General features: G+C 37.0%; 2 protein-coding genes across 3 annotated transcripts; both read right to left on the reverse strand.

Annotated features, from left to right (window-relative positions):
* Positions 1-6,449: 6,449 nt before the first annotated feature.
* Positions 6,450-9,441, reverse strand: LOC104236645 (receptor-like protein Cf-9 homolog). 2 transcript variants are annotated; one of them, XM_009790616.2, is made up of 2 exons: positions 6,754-9,441; positions 6,450-6,599 (listed from the first exon to the last, which is right to left on the reverse strand). In XM_009790616.2, the coding sequence occupies exons 1-2, from the start codon at positions 9,277-9,279 to the stop codon at positions 6,546-6,548; spliced, it is 2,580 nt and encodes an 859-aa protein (XP_009788918.1). In that variant the 5' UTR covers positions 9,280-9,441; the 3' UTR covers positions 6,450-6,545. The 2 variants fall into 2 exon arrangements, with proteins under 2 accessions (XP_009788918.1, XP_009788919.1); XM_009790617.2 differs by having other exon boundaries at positions 6,697-9,441.
* Positions 9,442-14,834: 5,393 nt separating this feature from the next.
* Positions 14,835-15,448, reverse strand: LOC138888471 (uncharacterized). Its single transcript, XM_070170338.1, has 2 exons — positions 14,955-15,448; positions 14,835-14,901 (listed from the first exon to the last, which is right to left on the reverse strand). The coding sequence occupies exons 1-2, from the start codon at positions 15,446-15,448 to the stop codon at positions 14,835-14,837; spliced, it is 561 nt and encodes a 186-aa protein (XP_070026439.1).
* Between the last annotated feature and the right edge of the window lie 4,994 nt (positions 15,449-20,442).

The raw sequence follows: 20,442 nt of genomic DNA on the forward strand, positions 1-20,442 counted from the left end.
CTAGCATCGAGATGGCTCCATTTGAGGCTTTATATGGTCGGCCATGTCGTTCTCCTATCGGGTGGTTTGAGCCTGGTGAGGCTAAGTTGTACGATACAGACTTGGTGAAAGATGCCTTGAAAAAGGTAAAGTTGATTCAGGAAAGACTTCGTACAACACAGTCTAGATAGAAGAGTTACACGGATCAAAAGGCACGTGATGTATCATTCATGGTCGGCGAGAAGGTTCTCTTGAAAGTCTTGCCGATGAAGGGTATTATGAGATTCGGGAAGAAGGGCAAGTTGAGCCCAAGGTTTATAGGCTCATTTGAGGTGTTGAGGCGAGTTGGGGAGGTTTCTTAAGACTTGCTCACAAAATTTGGTGCCATTCCGAGTATTGTAAGTATGATTCGACGTATTCGGCGAATTTGGAAAACTTGAAGTTCAAAATTTGATTCAATTTAGTTTTGGGGTATGATTCTTGGTTTCGTTGTTGTTTTTCGCATTTTGAGAATTCGAGAAAGTCCGTATTATGATTACAGACCTATTAATGCCTTTGGACGGGGTCTCGAGTGGCTCGGGTGAGTTTCGGACCCCTCGAAGCTAAATACATGATACGAGATCTGCCCAATTTTGGTTTCCTTCTTCGCGAACATGAAGGAAGCATCGCGTTCTCATAGAAGGGGTTGGGATGTGGGAGGAATGCTCTTCGCGTTCGCAATAGATGCTCCATATTCGCGAAGGTGTGGGCCAGTGACCTCCGCGTTCGCGTGAGGCCTCCCGCGTTCACGTAGAGTGGACTAGCTGGGTCTTGCCAACTTTGTTCTTCGCGTTCGCGTAGGTCAAGCCAAGCTAGACTTCGTGTTCATGTGTTATTTATCGCGTTCGCGATGAAGGGCCTTCAGAGGGCCTGAGCTAATGGCCTTCATGAACGCGAGGCCTCTGCCGCATTCGCGATTAAGGGGGCAGCTGGACAGTAAGTTTAAAAGTCGGGACTTAAGATTATTTGGGGTCATTTATTGTATCCTTGGGAGATTTGGGAACTTCTAAAGAGGGGATTTCAACCTAGCATTTGTGAGGTAAGTAACTTCTATTTAATGTGAGTTTAATACTTGGTTTTTGGGTAGATTAACACACAAAGATTAGTGAAAATCATAGGATTAGAGTATAACTTAGGGTTTTGATAAAAACAAGATTTAACCACGAAATTTATTATGGAAGGGAGTAAAAATCAAATATTCTTGATCATTAGGTTATGGGTAATAACTTTCTTCGAAAATTTCCGGAATTCGGGCATGTGAGCCCGGGGGTGAATTTTAGGAATCTTGCAATATGGATTGAGTAATCACTCTAATAGTGGGAATATGAACTTTTGAGCCTATATTGATTAGTTTTTATGTTATTTGGATATTTTCGGATTGTTCGACACCAAATTGAGGGTTTAGGCTTAAGCTTGGACCAGAAAGTAGACCTTGAAGCGAGGTAAATCTCTTTTCTAACCTTGTAAGAGGGAAATTTCTCATAGATGAACTTAATTAATATGGGATTTAATTGTGGGGGGCCTACGTACGCACAAAGTGACAAGAGTCCGTTACGTAGCTACTATTCCTGTTATGTCCGGGTCGTTCTAGGTTTACACCATGTTTTGTAGGTATCGTTATATGATTATAATTGTTAAATTGTATTGATTGAAACTTTGTTGAGAATGTCATGATTTCAAGGATTTTAAGTAAATAATTATTTTTGAAAAGAATTAAGAAAACATTTAAGTTGTATTTATACTTAACCGCATCGCAAGTATATTCCGCGAGCAGCGTGATTATTTCCACTACTCTCATAGGAGCGGGCCGTTCGCCTCGGCATGTTGGTGATTGCATATATATGGTTCGGGTCGTTCGACTCACAGCAACACACAATTTACTTTTATATATGTTGGATCGGGCCGAACATCCTCGGTGGTATTTGTGTGATAATAGAATCAGAACCTCTTATAATTCGTATAATTTACTGCTTGAAAGACCACTAGCTTTAAATGAAGAAAATGCCTAGATTTATTGATTGATGAGAGGATTTTCAGTATTATTTCTTGTTTGAACTTGTTGCTTTCTATGTATATTACGAAATAGAATATTGAACTTCATATTATTATATTTATTGACCCTAGTAAGTGTCAAGTCGACCCCTCGTCACTACTTCTTCGAGATTAGACTGGATACTTACGGGGTACATGTTGTATATGTACTCATACTATGCTTCTGTACTTAATTGTACAAGATCTGAGGCAGGTGCATCTAGCTACCCATCTGGCGCGCACTCTTGATATTTGGCCGAGATTCCACGGTGAGCTGCTCCTTTCCGATGTCGTTCAGCAACATAATGGAGTCTCTCTTTTGATTTTGACTGTCTATTCTATTTCAGGTAGTAGGATATATATATATTCTTTTGTATATTCTACTAGATGCCCACATACTTGTGACGCTAGTTCCTGGTACACACATAATTAAGACTTCATTTGGCCATTTCAGCTTTATATTGCCTAAACTATTCGTTATTATCGAATGTTTTAAATTTAATCTAAGTAAATGTTGGAAATATTTTGGTAACATAAATGAAACTCATTAGTTGACTAATGTTGGCTTGCCTAACCTCGGTGTTGAGTGCCATCGCGACATAAATTGGAAATTGGGTCGTGACAATAATAATCGAATCTACCTAGAAAGTGGCGTGAGAACCTAAATATGTTCCTAACGAAAGTCCAAATAATAAGGCATTTGTGGAGAAGAGATCTTCTTTTATTGATTTAGATAAATGCGATTAACGTTCATGATTTTTTCCCAGTAATTTAGATTTTTTAATTTTTGTTGATAATTCGAACACTTCTATGCATACTATCTATGTAATTTTTAAAAATTTATATTCATTGATATGAAATACACGTGAAACACGCGTACTCTAAGACTAGTTAACGGAAATGGCGGACAACAACTGTATGAATTCTGAATAATACAAAATCATTGGACACGCAACTACTTGTCATGTTAATAGTGACGCGATCAGAATTTGAAATTTATTGGTTCTGAACTTGCCATCAAATTTATAGTGGCGCGAATAATATACTTTTTAATCATATGAAAGTGTCTACAGTGTTTAAGCAGTTTTTATTTTTCAAAATAACTCATAAATTATGAAAGACAACGACATAATATATAACACACCTTTTCCATGAAACTTTTTTTAAATATTGATCCGAACATTCAGGGGCGGAGCCACCATTCTGGCTACGAGTCGGCGAACCTAATAGCTTTGGTTCAAATCCTATATTTGTCTTGAAAAATTCATTAATTAGTTATAAATCAATAATTTAGAACCCAGTAACTTAAAAAGTTTAGAAAACTGAACTCATAAGCTTGAAATTCTAGCTCCACCTCCGCGAACATTTCCTTTACACATACAATTTTGTAGAAAATATTTTGAAAACCAATTCTTCTAAGACCAAAAAGCAGGCTACCTTAGAGCCCAAAGGCTAACGTAAAAGATTGTACGTTTTGATTGATAACGGTGGGTAATCTTGTGATAATTTTTTTTATCATTAATTATTAGTCCCCCTTTTTATTTTGCGTGACTAAGAAATGCATTCTCTGTTTCTTCCGTTTTGGCATTTGTATTTGTCATCAAACCGCAGAACAAGAATAACCTTGGAGTAAATAAGAATTAGTGAGGACAGGACAATCTATTCCTAGAAGTAAAAACCTTATAGGTAATATATAACCAAAAGAAAAAGATAAAAGGAAAACTAGTCTTGAACGTATGATAAGAAAATATATTGAAATTAATACGAAGATGCAAAAACTTAACCAATATAAGTCGTACGTTATAGTGAAACAATAGGATAAATTTTTAATCTAATATTCTATCAATAAAATATATATAATTTTTAAAAATGTGATAGCTGTTGGTGGTGATGGCCAGCAGGTGAATGTCGACTAGAGGTGGTGGTTGGTGGTAATTTTGGTTGATGATGGTGGTTTAGGGTAGTAGCTAGTGGTGATTGATAGTGGTGACGATTATGATTGAGGATGGTGGTGGTGGGTGGTAATAGTTAATAATGGGGGTGGTGGTATAGTAGTTGTGATTGAGGAAGGTGGTGGTGGGTGGTGGTAGGTTATAATGATGGGCAGTGCCGACTGTGCTTGTTGATGGTGATGTGCTAGTTAGTTGTAGTAGTTGAGGTGCAGGGGCGGATCTAGAGTATAATATATGGGTTCCCGGGAACTCAGTAACTTTTGCATAGACCCTGTATTTTTGTTAAAAAATTTATTAAATATCTATAAATATCTGTTTGTGAACTCAGTTATTATTGTATATTAATTTGATTGCGATAGGAATCCATAAACTTAAAATCTTGGATCCGCCTCTGTTGAGGTGGATGAGTGTTGATTGTGGTTGAGAATAATGATAGTGGTGGTCATGTACATTTAGCCTTAATAAGTAGCTCTTATCAAAAATGCTTTTAATCTTGTATTTGAAGTTCTTGAAGTTCGTTACCTTTTGTGGCTCTGTGATCATGTACACTACTTCATGATGGGAATTGAAGGTAAAATGCTGTTTTGTTTCTGTTATTGGGGCGGAAAGAATAAGGCGCTTCCAGATGGATCCACCTCGTATGTGGGAGGTATTACTGATTAGATTATTGTGAAGACAATGATTTTGTGAATGCAGTTTTTGACCGATTAGGCAATGATCCTTCTGATAAGGTCTTGCAGTTTACAGTGAAGTTTGATAGGGCCCAATTGATACGGCTAAGAGACCAAGAAGGTGTCGATATTCTGTTACAATTTAATGATGGTTTTGCCCACGTTTATGCGTCAAGTTCAGAGAAAGAGTCTAATTATGCAGTTGCTCCTAATATGGATACCACTAGGTAATGGCTGTTTTATACTGGTCCACATGATGTTTATTATGGTAAATTTTTTGACTACCTAGAGTTTGATTGTAACTAATGTTGTATATTTTGTCACAGGGTTTCAACCACTGAGGTTGAAGCAGTCTCTCTCGGAAGTGTCGAGGAAGAACAAGTTAGTGCTGATACTCCTACTCCAACTCCTGCACCTTCCCACCAATGAATCACCGATGGAACTCCAGGCATTACTGCCAACTGGAGTGAATTACTTGTTGGGGAAGGTCAAGCTTTTGAGAATGCAGATGTTTTTAGGCTTGCATTTTTCATCGCGAATAAATTTCACTACAGAATTTCCCCAACAGCTTTTAGGCTTGTTGGGGAAGTGTGAAGCGGAGGATAAGGGAGGCAATTGATGAGAAGTCAGGTGAATCCTATAAACTGATTCCCAATCACTCAATTGAGGCAATGTCCGGAACTATTGCTACATGGCCATGCACTGAGGAAAACAGTTTCAAGCGGCTTTTCGTGTCATATGACTGCTCTATACGTGGCTTTCATGTTGGATGTAGACCTTTGATCTTTATTGACGTCTACATCTTGAATGGGCTGCACAAATGCTCCTTTGTAGTTGCTTCTGCTTTAGATACAGACGATGACATGTATCCTCCATCTTATGGCGTTCTCATGTCGAGAAATAAGGAAGATATTATATTGCTTATGGAATAGCTAAAGCTTGGTGTGCAGAATCGCGAGGTCGTCATAGTTTATAGCACAAGTCTCCCTTTTCTCTTGAGGCAAGATCTGTTCTTTCCGCAGAGAATTGTATGATTGGGTAATAGCTAGCCAGCCGGAGCGTTGGTCTAATGCCTTGTTCAGGAAACCTCGGTGCGATCAACTGAATTTTGAGATTTACCAGATTTAATTGATGAATGACAGATAATCTACTGCAACAATCTATCTTCTTCACGAGTAATTGCTATTTCCTAGAAATTGGAATTTTTTTTCTTCAGGTGTGTGTATATACATATTATACATCCGCCAAATATTTTTTTGTTTAAGAGATTAAGTGAGCGGCTATTTGTACTAATTTTTTAAATCCAATTAGCTACGGTATTCGGACCTTTGGTACTAATTCTTGGCCCATTAAACACATCTTGAGCCATTAGGCAACTTCTATTTTGATAAAAAAAAAAAAAAAAGTTGAACATTTCTAGAAATTTCAACAAGTTTGCAAAGGCATCCTAAGGGATTTTGGGTTAAATGCTCATATTCCGAAGTTATATGCTTGAACTTTAGAGGAATTTTTATCGATTGAGTTAATACCATAAGGATATTTAAGCCAATTAATCATAGTGATCTCACATATCAAAGATAGTCTTAACAGGTTAACATTTAGCTTTCCATTGAAATTACTTTATGTAATTAATAAAAAGATAAAAATAACTTCATAAATTTGTGAACTGGCTTTGTAGTCGAATTCAATTAGTCAACTAATAATTAGGATGATTATAAAAAGCAAGGATATAATTTGAGACCATGAACTCGACTAATAATCTCTGTGCAACAAACTATCAACAAATGAATATAAATCTATAGTTTGAGTCTTAAACGAACACTCATGTCTTTATTCATAGGGTAATGAGCACTTTAAGAAACATCATAATATATTATGAAAGAAAAGGCGTATATTTCCATCTCCAGCAACTTATTAGGCTTGAAACCTGCAATGTTAAAAAATAATTAAGAATTAAAGTTAAAATGGTTAGATTATAAAACATCCATAATCAAAAGAATCTGCATAGAGATCAAGTTGAATACTTGTACACACTAATATCTTTTTTTGTGCCTTTTCTTTATCGTAATAATTCTGTATACCAATTCTTCAATCATCCTGGCTGGATTTTGAGTTGATAGCATGATGTATATTATGGACAGTCCAATAATTAGTCCACACCCGTAACCCATGAGAACCGCGTGCCAACTTATTATTGCTGAATCTTCTCCTTCTCCTTGATCTTGGACAACTGGCGTTGTCGCTTGTGCTACCCCATCATCATCACGACAATCTTTTGAGACTGGAAATCCACGTAATCCATCATTTTGTTGATATGAACTGTTGTCAAATGTATCAAATTGTTGTCCTTTAGGAATGCATCCAACAAGATGATTGTGAGAGAGATTTAAGACTGCAAGTGATGTGAGAGATGCCAGTTGTTGTGGAATTCCTCCGTCGATTTTGTTAAATGAGAGATCTAATGACTCAAGTACAGATAAATGTTGCAGTGTCGTTGGTATAAGACCTTCCAAGCAATTATGAGATAAGTTCAATACACGAAGTGCGATGAGATCTCCAATGCTACTTGGAATATAACCTTCAAATCTATTCTCTGAGAGGTTGATAATCATGTTTTCAATCAAAACTCGATGAAATTTAAGATCTAATCCCTTTACTATAATTGACAGAGATACATCATAATTATAATTAAGAAGATATTCATCTCCTATGTACCTTCCGGTTCTCATGTTCTCATCAATTATTTTCATGGCTTCGAAATTCTCAAAAAGACTTGCTGGTAAATTCCCACTAAATCCATTGGATGAGAGATCCATAATTTGAAGTTCTTTAAATAAGCTTATATTCCTTGAATCTTTGATGGGACCATGCAACTTATTTGATCTCAAGCTTAAAATCTTCAAATTTGGTAGAGTTCCCAACCACTGTGGATATGTGTCGTTCAACTCATTGTTACCTAAATCAAGAACTTCCAAATGCTTGCAATTGATTAAGGATTGTGGGATTTTTCCCTCCAACTTATTCCTATGCAATCTAAAGCTTTTGAGTTGGCTACCAATAGTAAAATTTGTTGGAATTGTCCCACTGAGGTTATTGTTGCTTATATCCAAAACCCTAACAAATTCACTCATCTCACCTAGACATTGTGGAATCGTTCCCTTCAAATTATTACTTCTCAAATCTAGATTTCTCAGTGATGTTAGATTGCAAATACTTGAAGCAATCTGTCCATTGAGATTATTATGCGGAAGGAGAAGAAATTCCAGGCTCTTCTGGTTTAGAAGTAACTTTGGAATAGGACCGTGCAGCTGATTGTGTCCTAGTGAAATCTGGAACAGATTCTTCGACTTTAACTCCTCAATTTGGCCACTGAAGTTGTTATGGCTCAAGTCTAAGTTAGATAACAATGGAAGGCAAAATATCCAGGACGGTATCCTCCCATTCAAGTGGTTTGATGACAATAGGAGTAACTCCAAATTTTGTAGTCCGCTTACATTGGAGGGAATTGGACCAGTTAGGAAATTCGACAAAAAATGTAGGACTTCAAGTTGCGTCCAGCTTCTATTAAAGGATAAGAACTCAAGTTGGTCATTGAAGTTGTTATTCTGAAGCCATAACTCCTTGATATTTCCAAATCTGAAGAAGTTGGAAATTGGTCCTTCAAGATAGTTATGTGAAAGGTCCAAATGCTCTATGTGGGTGAGATTCCATAAAGGTTTAAGAATAGGCCCCGAGAGATTAGAAGAAGTCATCTGCAGTTCGCGGAGTGAAGTTAAATAATTAAATGATTCAGGTATATCACCGGTAAAATTCAAACTATTGAGATGTAACTTCGTGAGAGATGTACTGCTATTCCATTTGGCCGTGGGAAATCCAACTGTGAGCTGGGAATTATAAGATAACTCAAGAGATTTCAAGTTGGGAAGGTGAAAAACTCTTTCAGGCAATGTCCCATATAATTGCGTGTATGGAAGTCGTAGAGTTGTTAAATAAGAAGAGAAATTTAGAGGAAAGGTTGAAGAGATGTTGATAGAGGCTAGCTCAAGCTCTCTTAATTGGGTCAAGTTCTTAAGGAGCAATTCAAAATTGTGAGTTCCAAGTCTAAGCTCATATTCGTTATTGATACGAAGAACATATAACTTAGAAAGATAAGAGATTTCAGAAGGAATTTGACCTGAAAAACTTGAACTTGATAGATCAAGATGCGTCAAGCTAGAAAATTCACCAAATCTAGGTGAAATGAGGGAGCCGGAGAAATCATTACCAGATAAATCAAGCCTTTTGAGATTAGATAGTCGGAAAAGGCTACTATTGGAATAAAGCTTGCCTTGAAGTTGGCTACAACTGAGGTCAAGCTCAATCACTTTTCCTGTCATTTCATCACAATGAACTCCACCCCATGAGCAGCAATCTGTGCTCCTATTCCATGATATTGTGTTTGGATAAGAATAACTACAAGCAGCAAAAGCATTTGTAGTAAACATCTGCTTGAATTGTAGAAGAGCAAGGGCCTGATCTTTGGGGCACAAATGAGATGAGGATAAGGAGAAAGCAAGTTGACAGAGAAAGGCATATAGCATAAACAATGATAGTTTTCTAATGGCCATTTCTGCACTAAAAAAATCTAAACTAAGTATTTGGTAGAGAAGAAATCAAGAAACCTTAGCTCTGTTCCTCTATTCAATATATAACACAAATTAAGCCAGGAAATCAAGAAATCTTTGCTACTGTTGCTTTGCAGTAATCAATTCCAGGAAGCTCACCTAGTTATTTTCAGTCAATTTAGACAAAGAGTTAGGCTTTAAGAGTATTAACTGGTGTAGGGACCATGACAAAAACATTTCAAGTCAAAATTTCAAATAACTTGAGTTACTAGGATTTTAAAGGATTTACTAATACATATATGAGCTTTAATTGAGTAAAGAATTATTGAATTCGTCCGATCCCATAGCTAATATTGTAGCTCTGCCAGGCCATGTGAATTAATGGTCGTCAAGACAAGAAAACAAAACAAATGGACGCCGATATTGGTTCTTCTGAATTTCGAATTAATACACCACAATGACACAGCTGCCACTAGCAATAATCCATTAACACAGCTAGCTAAGTCCATGGCCCCCTAAGTCAACATTACTTCGACGACTCGGACTAGCTGCAGCCTTAATTTCTTATCTACCATTTTGATGTTTCAAATCCTGTTGACAATTAATGATTCATTACAGGCTTGTTACATCAATCTTTCTTCTGTTTATTTTTCTTCGCTACAGTTAGAATTGATAACTTAATTTGTTTTCTACCTAGTACATTTTTGTTTGGAAATGCACAGAGAAAGAAGATTTAGGACGGTATTACTGCAAAATTGATACTAGTTCATATAACTTCCCGCCGCGGTGCCACCTGGTTGAAGTTTTGAGTTTGAGTTTCATCCTCATCGTTATTCAATTATTGAAAACAAGTTTCACGTGCTTAATTAATAAAAAAAATCAGACAAACACAACGTGGAGAGAATATAATTAAGTAAATACTAAAAAATGTGATCTTTCTAACCATTTATGTTTCAAATGAGATAATAACACAGTTCAATCCAAACTGATAAAAAACGACTACTCAGCTGCGAGCTTATTTATTGGTCAGTGGGAACTAATCAGGGAAATTAAAAGTTAGCTTCTTATTTCTGGAAATAAATTTAGAATGGACCTGTGATTGTCCTATTTTCTTGTGGGGTTGAATGTAAATTCTAGATATGTTGGATTTCTCTGATATTTTGGGGAAAATTGAGAGGGCACTAACAGTGAAAGAATGAAAAAGGAGCTGATGTAGATTATATTTTTTTCACTGTGTCTTTTCATTCACTACCATTGCTTGTATATACATCTACTTCCTATACATATATAAAGTGTATGTATAATATTCCTAGACAAGGTATATTGTTTACTATGTGATCCCATACTTACTTTAGTGTATTTGCACTAATACAAATGTGAGCATGTGCTCACTCATGTGCTTGGCACTTAATAAATGAATGGCCCAGATGAGTTAGAGACTCTTTTAATCTAACGGTCAAGGTTAGACAGGCAATTGTGTTTGGTCTGTTTGGATGCTTCTTTTTCTTCTGGGACAACAGAGCTGCTTCGATGCTTCTTCTTCTTCTGTCATCTGCTTCGATGCTTCTTCTTCTTCTGTCATCTGCTTCGATGCTTCTTCTTCTTCTGTTTCAACATCCCCCCTCAAGGTGGAGGGGAGAGAATGGACCCCCAGCTTGGATAAAATGTTCCGATGAGAACCCCCAGATAAGGGTTTGGTAAATAGATCGGCGAGCTGAGATTCGGACGGAACAAAAGAGAGGGATATCAAACCGGACAGAAATTGTTGACGAACGAATTGACAATCCAACTCCACATATTTGGTTCGTTCATGAAAAACTGGGTTACGAGCTATGTGAATGGCGGCTTGGCTATCCGAGTGAACATGCACTGGTAAAGTGGGTGAAGCTGATAGATCTGCAAGCAATCGGACTAACCAAGTGATTTCTGCGGTCACCCTTCGCATAGATCTGTATTCCGCCTCTGCGGAGGACATAGAGACGGAGATTTTTTTCTTCGATTTCCAAGAGATTGGAGCTCCACCAAGGGTGATGAAGAAACCACTAACAGATCGGCGAGAATCTCTACAAGCCGCCCAGTCTGCATCACAAAAAGCGAGTAGATCAAAAGATGGATGTGCATTAAGAAAGATCCCTTGAGAAGGGTCAGTGCGCAAATAGCGGAGAACACGCAAAGCTGCAGAATAATGGGACATGCAGGGACGTTGCATATACTGGCTCAAACAAACGACAGCGAAAGAGAGGTCCGGCCTAGTATTTGTTAAGTAGTTGAGCTTTCCAACAAGATGGCGATAGATGGTAGGATCAGGCATAGGCTCTCCCATATCAGCTTGCAATTTAGAGTAAGGGTCGAGAGGTGAAGATACAGCAGGACCTGTGCAGTCAAATTCAGCCAAAAGTTCCAAGGTAAATTGCCTTTGCCCTACTATAAAACCATGCTTTTCTCTGAGAATTTCCATACCCAAGAAATGATGAATGTGCCCAAGATGTTTTACTTTGAATTCTGAGTGTAGAAAAGCTGCAAGTTGTGCGATTTCTATGGTGTCATTACCTGTGAGGAGTATATCCTCCACATATACAACTAATATGGAAATTAAATCACCTGATCGCTTAAAGAACAGTGAATAGTCATTTAAAGAGCTGGAGTAACCTTTGTAATTCAGAGCCCCAGCTAACCTAGCATACCATTGCCTCGACGCTTGCTTTAAACCATAGAGTGATTTCCTTAGTCGACAAACAAGATTAGGTTGAGAAGGAGTCAAGCCTGCTGGGAATTTCATATAGACCTCTTCTTGCAAATCCCCATGCAAGAAAGCATTATTAACATCGAGTTGTGACACATTCCACCCCTTCTTGATAGCCACAGCCAAAAGACACCTGATAGTAGTCATCTTTACCACAGGTGAAAAGGTTTCTGAATAATCTATCCCTTCCTTCTGAATGTCCCCCCTCACCACCAACCTAGCCTTTAGCCTTTCAATTGTACCATCTGAGTTATGCTTAACCTTGTACACCCATTTACAAGGTAAAGCTTTCTTCCCTGGTGGTAAGGATACAACATCCCAAGTGTTATTTATCTCAAGTGCTGAAATTTCAGCATCCATAGCCTTTTTCCAACCTGGATGGATAGAGGCTTGTAAATAACTGCTAGGTTCTGATGTGGTAGAAATAGATTTAAGGAGATGCTGGTTGTCTATAGAAAGAGCATGGAAGGAAAAGACATTTGGCTTGAGAGGTTTGGATAGACAGGAACTAAGGTCGGATAGATAAATGTTATTGCAAATATAATCATTTAAGTAGGCTGGTTTCTGAGTTACCCTGTCAGACTTTCTGACTGATGGAGGTGGAATTGGAATGGGTGTGCTGATTGATGAAGGAGAAAATGATCTGGACAGGATGGGTGAGTGAGAAGAACATGGAGTAGAAGCAGAATCTGAAGGGGTTAGGTTGATGTTGGTTGAAGTAGATGGACCAGGACATGTAGCAGAACTGCTAGGTGAGGAGTGAGTAGCGGAGTGGTTAGATGTCCTAGAAGAGTATTCTGTTGAGTTATGGGGTAAGGTATCTGGTGGGATTGTGTCTTGAGGAAAGAAAGGGAAATCAGATGTGAGAGGTGAGTGTGAAAAAGGGAATTGATCTTCATGAAACCTAACATCTCTAGATACAAACACCCTCTTAGTGACAAGGTCCAGAACCTTATAACCTTTCTGATGTTGTGCATATCCCAGGAACACACAACCTTTTGCCCTAGGCTCAAACTTCCCTCTGTTGTTAGACAAAGTTGAGACATAGCACAAACAACCAAAGCTCTTGAGTGATTCATAGCTAGGTTGTGTACCAAGCAATACCTCATAGGGTGTTAATCCATTTAGAACCTTAGAGGGGATTCTATTGATCAGATATGTAGCTGTCAACACACATTCTCCCCAGTATTGGAGAGGCACCTTAGAGTGAAATAAAAGTGCCCTTGCTACTTCCAAAAGATGTCTATGCTTCCTCTCAACTACTCCATTCTGTTGAGGGGTATAAACACAAGAGGTTTCATGTATAATCCCTTCTGATTCAAGAAAACTTGCCTCTAGTGACCCTTTTCCTAGTTCCATGGCATTATCAGATCTGATCTTCTTAATTTTCAAGTTAAACTGTCTCTCTGTCATGCACATAAATGATTTCAAGACTGAAAAAGCATTCCCCTTAGAACTTAAGAGAAAAGTCCAAGTGGCCCTACTATAGTCATCCACAATAGTCAAGAAATACCTATAACCATTATAAGTCACAGTCTTGAATGGCCCCCATGTGTCAATATGAATCAAATCAAAAATAGCAGAACTCTTAATATGACTCAAGGGGAAAGGCAGTCTGGTTTGCCTAGCTTGAGGGCAGATGTGACACACACAATCAAACTTAGAGGGAAACTTAATAAAATGCAGATTTCTCATTACTGAAAAGGGCAAATGCCCTAGCCTAACATGCCATTGCCTTACAGTAGCAGTAGCAATAGCAGGTAAAGGTACTGAAAAGGAAACAGGGGTAGAAATGACACTAGAATTTCTTCCTTTTGGAATGGAAACTACATTTTTTCTAAGAAGAGAAACAGACTCTTTACTAGCTGGCTGAAACAGGTATAATCCATCTCTAACTTCACCAAAAACTTGTCTCTTCCCCACTAAAGGGACCTGCAACATACACCCATTAGAAGTTAGATTCAAAGAACAACTGAATTGAAGACATAACTTATGAACAGATAATAAGTTATACTTGAAAGAAGGTACATGAAGCACTCTATGAAGAACCATATCAAGCTGAATAGACACACTTCCTATATGTGTAACACATAACCGGAATGAATTAGGTAAGCTAATTTGCAAAGGTGCAGGAAGAGGAGTAAGAGATAGGAAAGAGCTAGCATCAAAACACATATGTTTAGAGACCCCTGAGTCAATTATCCATGTTTTAGTGTTGAAAACAGCAAGACAAGTTCCTGTGTATTGGAGTATGGTACCAGCTACAACATTAGCATTGATTTCTGATGTTGTTGCTGCTGCACTTTCAATCTGGACTTGCTTGATTATTTTTACTAATTCTGACACTTGCTCCTTACTGAAAAACTGGTTCTGACTGCTGATGTTTCCTTCACTACTTGTTTCCTGTGTTGTCACCACTGCATTTCCCTTTATAGCAGGCTGATAATTTGTTGATTTTGTGAATTGAAAGTCATCTGGGAATCCTATTAGTCTGTAGCAATCTTCCCTTACATGCCCTGTTCTCATACAATGACCACAACTCACATTAGGATTGTATTTTGCCTTCCTTTTGAACTTTTGTTGCATGTTCTGAAAGTTCCCCTGTTTCTGAGGAGTTCCCCATGATTTCTGAATATTGTTCCTTTGATTAAACTTTCCTTGAGCTCCTACCATAAAAGATGCACCATCTGTTGGATATTGTGGGCTAACAAACATTTCCCTCTGACTTTCATCTTGCAGGAGGATGGAATAGGCATGATCCATACTTGGAAGAGGGCTTATCATGAGAATATTGCCTCTTGCAGGTGCATACACATCATTCAGTCCCATTAGAAATTGGATTACTCTCTGATCCTCCAGGAACATGGCTACTTTCTTCTTCCCTTCACATACACAGGTACAAGTGCACCTTAAATGTGAGTTCAGGGAATCTAACTCATCCCATAATTTTTTCAGAGTTGTGAAGTATGCTGCAATATTGCTATTTCCCTGAACTATCTTAGCAACTTCCTTTTGTAGGTGATAGAGTTTGGCTCCATTGGATTGTCCAAACCTATGCTCAAGACTACTCCAAAGTTCTTTTGCAGATTTGGAATAGATTACACTGTCTCCTATCTCCTTAGTTAGAGAATTTAAAAGCCATGAGGTTACCATGTCATTGCACCTACTCCATTGTGCATGATCCTTTGAATCCAAGGCAGGTTCATCACAAATCCCATTGATGAATGCCAACTTGTTTTTGGCTGACAATGCAATCAGTATTGACCTTCTCCATCCTGGGAATCCTCTTCCATCAAAAGGTGAGGTCACAAGAGTCATCCCGGGAGCATCTGAAGAGTGAAGAAAATAGGGATGGTTGGTGTCATGACTGACTGCTTGACTTGTTGATTCAGAAAGGGTTGGTGTTACTGAAGAATCTGTTCCAGTCATGGTGATAGAACAAGTTGAGTTCAAGGAGGAAAATTAGAAGATGAAGTTGAAGGATAGAGCAGAGGTGTGCTCTGATACCATGAAAGAATGAAAAAGGAGCTGATGTAGATTATATTTTTTTCACTGTGTCTTTTCATTCACTACCATTGCTTGTATATACATCTACTTCCTATACATATATAAAGTGTATGTATAATATTCCTAGACAAGGTATATTGTTTACTATGTGATCCCATACTTACTTTAGTGTATTTGCACTAATACAAATGTGAGCATGTGCTCACTCATGTGCTTGGCACTTAACAAATGAATGGCCCAGATGAGTTAGAGACTCTTTTAATCTAACGGTCAAAGTTAGACAGGCAATTGTGTTTGGTCTGTTTGGATGCTTCTTTTTCTTCTGGGACAACAGAGCTGCTTCGATGCTTCTTCTTCTTCTGTCATCTGCTTCGATGCTTCTTCTTCTTCTGTCATCTGCTTCGATGCTTCTTCTTCTTCTTCTGTTTCAACAAACAGAGTGGATAACGAACGGAACTTATATATCGTTTTCGTATAATACTAGCATGTCCACAGAGTAGCATATTCGCGCCTTTATTTATCACACATGGGGCATACTTCATTACTTTGCTGGGTATAACAAAGTGACAGAGCCAAAATTTTCATTAAAAGAGTTAAAAAAGAAAAAAAGTTGAAACATTAGAATGAACGGTAGATATTACGAATTGAACCAATGACCTCACAAAGGTCTTGAACCCCCGGATTACTAAGCTATGTTTTTGGGCTGTGTCAAATGAGTTCAAAACATAATATATAAAGGTAAAAAATAAATTTTACCTTATATATACCGTATAGTTTTATAACCAAGTGCCCCTGGGTATAGCTGGCTGGCTGGCTTTTGAAGCTAATAAAGCAAAAGTGGCTGCTTCACTGTTTTATCACTCAAAAGCAGCATTTGCCAATACAGTCGAGGGATTTAGTTAGCTACAATAAAGTCATGCAAACGTGATACTCTGTCCAGTTAATTTCATAGCACATTGGATCCTTTTACTGTAGGGTATTCTAATTTATCTAGTAAAAAAAAGACGTGTAAAATCTAAAATTGGTCCCTTTTCTCTCGCAAGTGGTACAGAAAATGTGGATTACAATAGCTAAAGCGTCAGTCTGTCTTATTGTTGGCATTGCATTTTTGGAGTCTGGATTGGCGGCTTTTCACCCTTGAGGCATCACTCCTTGAGTTGTGCAGAATGTTCAAAATTTTCATTTAAGCGGCGAACCTCCGTTTTAAGTTTATGGGTTTTGAATTCCAAGAAGCTCACTGGATTTTGGATAAATTATTTTATATAGGAAATTTTACCTCTTATAGTAAAGGTATACACCCTATTTATTATAAATCAAAATCATTTTAAAATATTATTTTCTATAGCTACCATTTATATTTTATAGCAAAATAAGTATTTATGGTATATACTACCATTGAGGCATGAAATACGCTATTTAAGTTTTTCCTCTCTCTTAAACCGCTGGACATACCTATTTTTAAGGTGATTGTCGTTACTGTATTCATGAATACATTACGCGAATACATGTGAATACATACACGTACAGCTAGACTGCCCTGATTTTAGGCACTTTTTGCTGTTGTATTCATGAATACATGGCGCGAATACATGTGAATACATACGCGTACATCTAGACTGCCTTGATTTTCGGTGCTTTTTACTAGTGTATTCATGAATATAGCAGAATACATGTGAACAAATGGCGTACAGCTAAATTGCCCTGATTTTAGGCGTTTTTTGCTGCTGTATTCATGAATACAGCAGAGCGAATACAACGAACACATTATCGTAACAACTGAATAGTAGCTATATGAAGTAATTATACATATGATAGCTATAGGAAATTAATAGTCACCGAAACAATAATGATTTTGAAAACTCCTCTTTTATATATTAAATGTATTTCTAACAATTATAGGGTCTTGACCAAAGATACTAGTATGTTTTATTGAACCCGTAAGCAGAATTGTTGCTCCGATCCTGGTTTTCAATTCGCGAACACACAAGAGTAGCTGCCTACTGCATGTTACTCTTCCGGTTTCATTTTTATATCATGGTATTAGGCTGAATACAAAGTTTAATAAAGAAGTTTTTAAAAACATTGCCGGCTTAATATATACTATGACATTAGTGTAACAATAAAATATATGTCATTAAAGGTTATATAATACTTTTAAAATTACCAATCATTAAAAAATTACATTTTATTTTTAGAGATAAATTGATTAAAAAAGAAAATTAACGCCAGTATTCCACGATTCTTGTTCTAGGGCACTCCAAATTAGTAATAAAATATAGTTAGTTTAACAAAGCACCTGGGGAAACAGCAAGCCCGTGAATGAAGATGGGCCAACAAATTGTTAAGGTTTTAAGTATATTAAATGCTTAAAAGAGGGTGAATAGGAAATAGAAATTTTTGTAAAGCACAATCTTTTAGCAGTAATTAGCCATCTATAGATACCATTTACTATATTACAGATTATAGATACCTTTTCTGTGGTTATAAGATGTATTTGATGTATTTAAGCTATTGTATTCATCAAAAATAGGCATGAATCAGGGAAGTCCAGCTAATCAGTTGTTGTCATCGAGTGTATTTGACTGTATTCATGGAGTGAAACATGAGATTACAGCTGGACGGATTATTGTATTCGACTGTATTCACGGCGTGAAATAGGGGATTGCACTATTTTTAAAACGGAAAGTGAATCAATTAACATAAAAGACTCCTAATATAACTCAACAAACTCAATTAAAACACACAAATTTTGCATTTTCAGTTATAAAAAAGATTCTCAATCGAAAAATACCCCCAAACATAGCAATCTTCAGAGAAATTACATAATACATCTGAATACATAAATTATATTAATTAAAAAAACATATAAATACATTCATGGCATATAGCGAGACAATGAATACAATGAAATACATAGAATACAGCGGGATACATTAAAATACAATGAAAAAAAGACGGTGAATACAATGAAATACATGAAGTACAACGAGATACATTGAATTACAATGGAAAAAAAGACAATAAACACAATGAAATACATGAAAATACATTGAAATATATTAACAGAAAATCAAGTTGCTCAGCCCCAAACTCCGCCGTCTTTGTTCAAGAACAAACCCTAATTTTCGGTGAATCCGCCGTTCACCGGAAGCCAGTAGTCCATTGAGTATGTATATAATGAGCAAGAAAAGAAGTTGTTGATGCGAGGCCTGAAACTAGTGAATCAACTTTAAAGTCAGCTACACCAGCAGTTCTAATCCAAAGTGCTGCCGAGTGTGATGAGGAGGAAAAAATTGCTGGTCTAAATTCAAAAGGTGATAATGGATCTAAAAGTCCTGCTAAATCTGATAAAAAAACAAGGATGTCGTCGTCTTTTTTAGAATCTAGTTTTTCTTCAAGAAATGCCAAGTCCAAAAGAGGCAAGGATGCCATTCTTGACCTACTAAGTGATGATGATTTGCTTAATTCCACGCCGGTGAAGCAGAGTTTGTGTGAGTCCGGTTCATTATTGAATAGCGTATCAAAATAGAGAGAAAAAAAATAGTGTAACTGAATAACGTATTTAGTGGCTTAGGGTTAAGAGGTAGCCAAAATTAAATATTTGCTATAAACATTAAAAGATATCTATAGAATATATTTTTTTTAAATGGTATTTATTTAAAATAAATAAGGTGTTAACCTTTGTTATAGGAAGTATTTTGCTACAAATACAGCTTTCTAACACAAATGTCATGTTAAGGAAACAAATACGCAGAAAATAGATTAAGTAAAATAGACATTTACTTTGATTCGCCAACTTGTTATTCTTAATTTTTAATTAATCTTGTCATTATGCCAACATCACTGATTAAGTAGGCAAAGAAGAATCCGAAGCACATGAGATCCATGGCAGTTGCACATTATATCGACAGGATTGACAACAATTGCCTGACATAGAAAAGTAAAAGAGCCAATGAGCAATCAAGTTAAGAACATGGATCACGTATACCCAAGAAATTATCATCCACCTTTTATTCTGATCCACTATGACATTTCCCAACCTTAAATCTTATAGCAGATTTCAAAAAGGAGTTTCACGTAGAACCATAAGAACAGAAAAGGATTATGCAAGCAAATAGCATGTTGTAACGCAAAGTAGGCAATAGGAAAACACTTAACCATTAAAAACAATGGCGATGACACTATTTCATACCTTACAAATTTTAGTCAAAGCCTGTTCAACCAGATTGCTAATAAGATAGAGATTTTAAAGCTGTTTCGACCACATGAGAGCCTGATCTATCAGCTGCAATATGAGAGATATTCTTTGCACAGCTCTGACAGAAACCACAAAGGTGGGTTGTAATCTAGAACTAGTTGAACGAGTTAGAGAGAAGAAATGCAAGTTGAGCAATGCAGAGAAGAACTAACTTATTTTATACTATCTACTTTTGTACAGAGGCTATGTATATATACATGTACATCTAACTAACTTTAACTAACTTCCACTAACTCTTCTAATAACTTAGCTAGTGACAGCTGTCATCTAAGATCCTAACTGCCTAACAGAATGAGATGGAGGAGCTGCTTGACAGTTATGGCTCATATTTGATTCTTCAACACCCTCCCTCAAGTTGATGGTTAAAACACATCTTTCAACCTCAGCTTGGATAGTAAATAATCATGTTGTGGCTTTTCCAGACTTATGGTCAGTAGATCAGCTTGTTGGTCTTTTGTAGAAACATAGTGTGTCATTACCAATCCTTGAATAATTTTTTCTCTAACAAAATGACAATTTATATCAATGTGTTTTGTGCGTTTGTGGAATATGGGGTTGGCTGCAATCTAGATTGCAGCCTTACTGTCACAGTATAGATCAATAGGCACTTCAACCTCCACTCATAATTCTTTGTATAGTCCTTTTAACCAGGTTAATT

This window comes from Nicotiana sylvestris, chromosome 3, assembly GCF_000393655.2.
Source record: "Nicotiana sylvestris chromosome 3, ASM39365v2, whole genome shotgun sequence".
Lineage (NCBI taxonomy): Eukaryota > Viridiplantae > Streptophyta > Magnoliopsida > Solanales > Solanaceae > Nicotiana > Nicotiana sylvestris.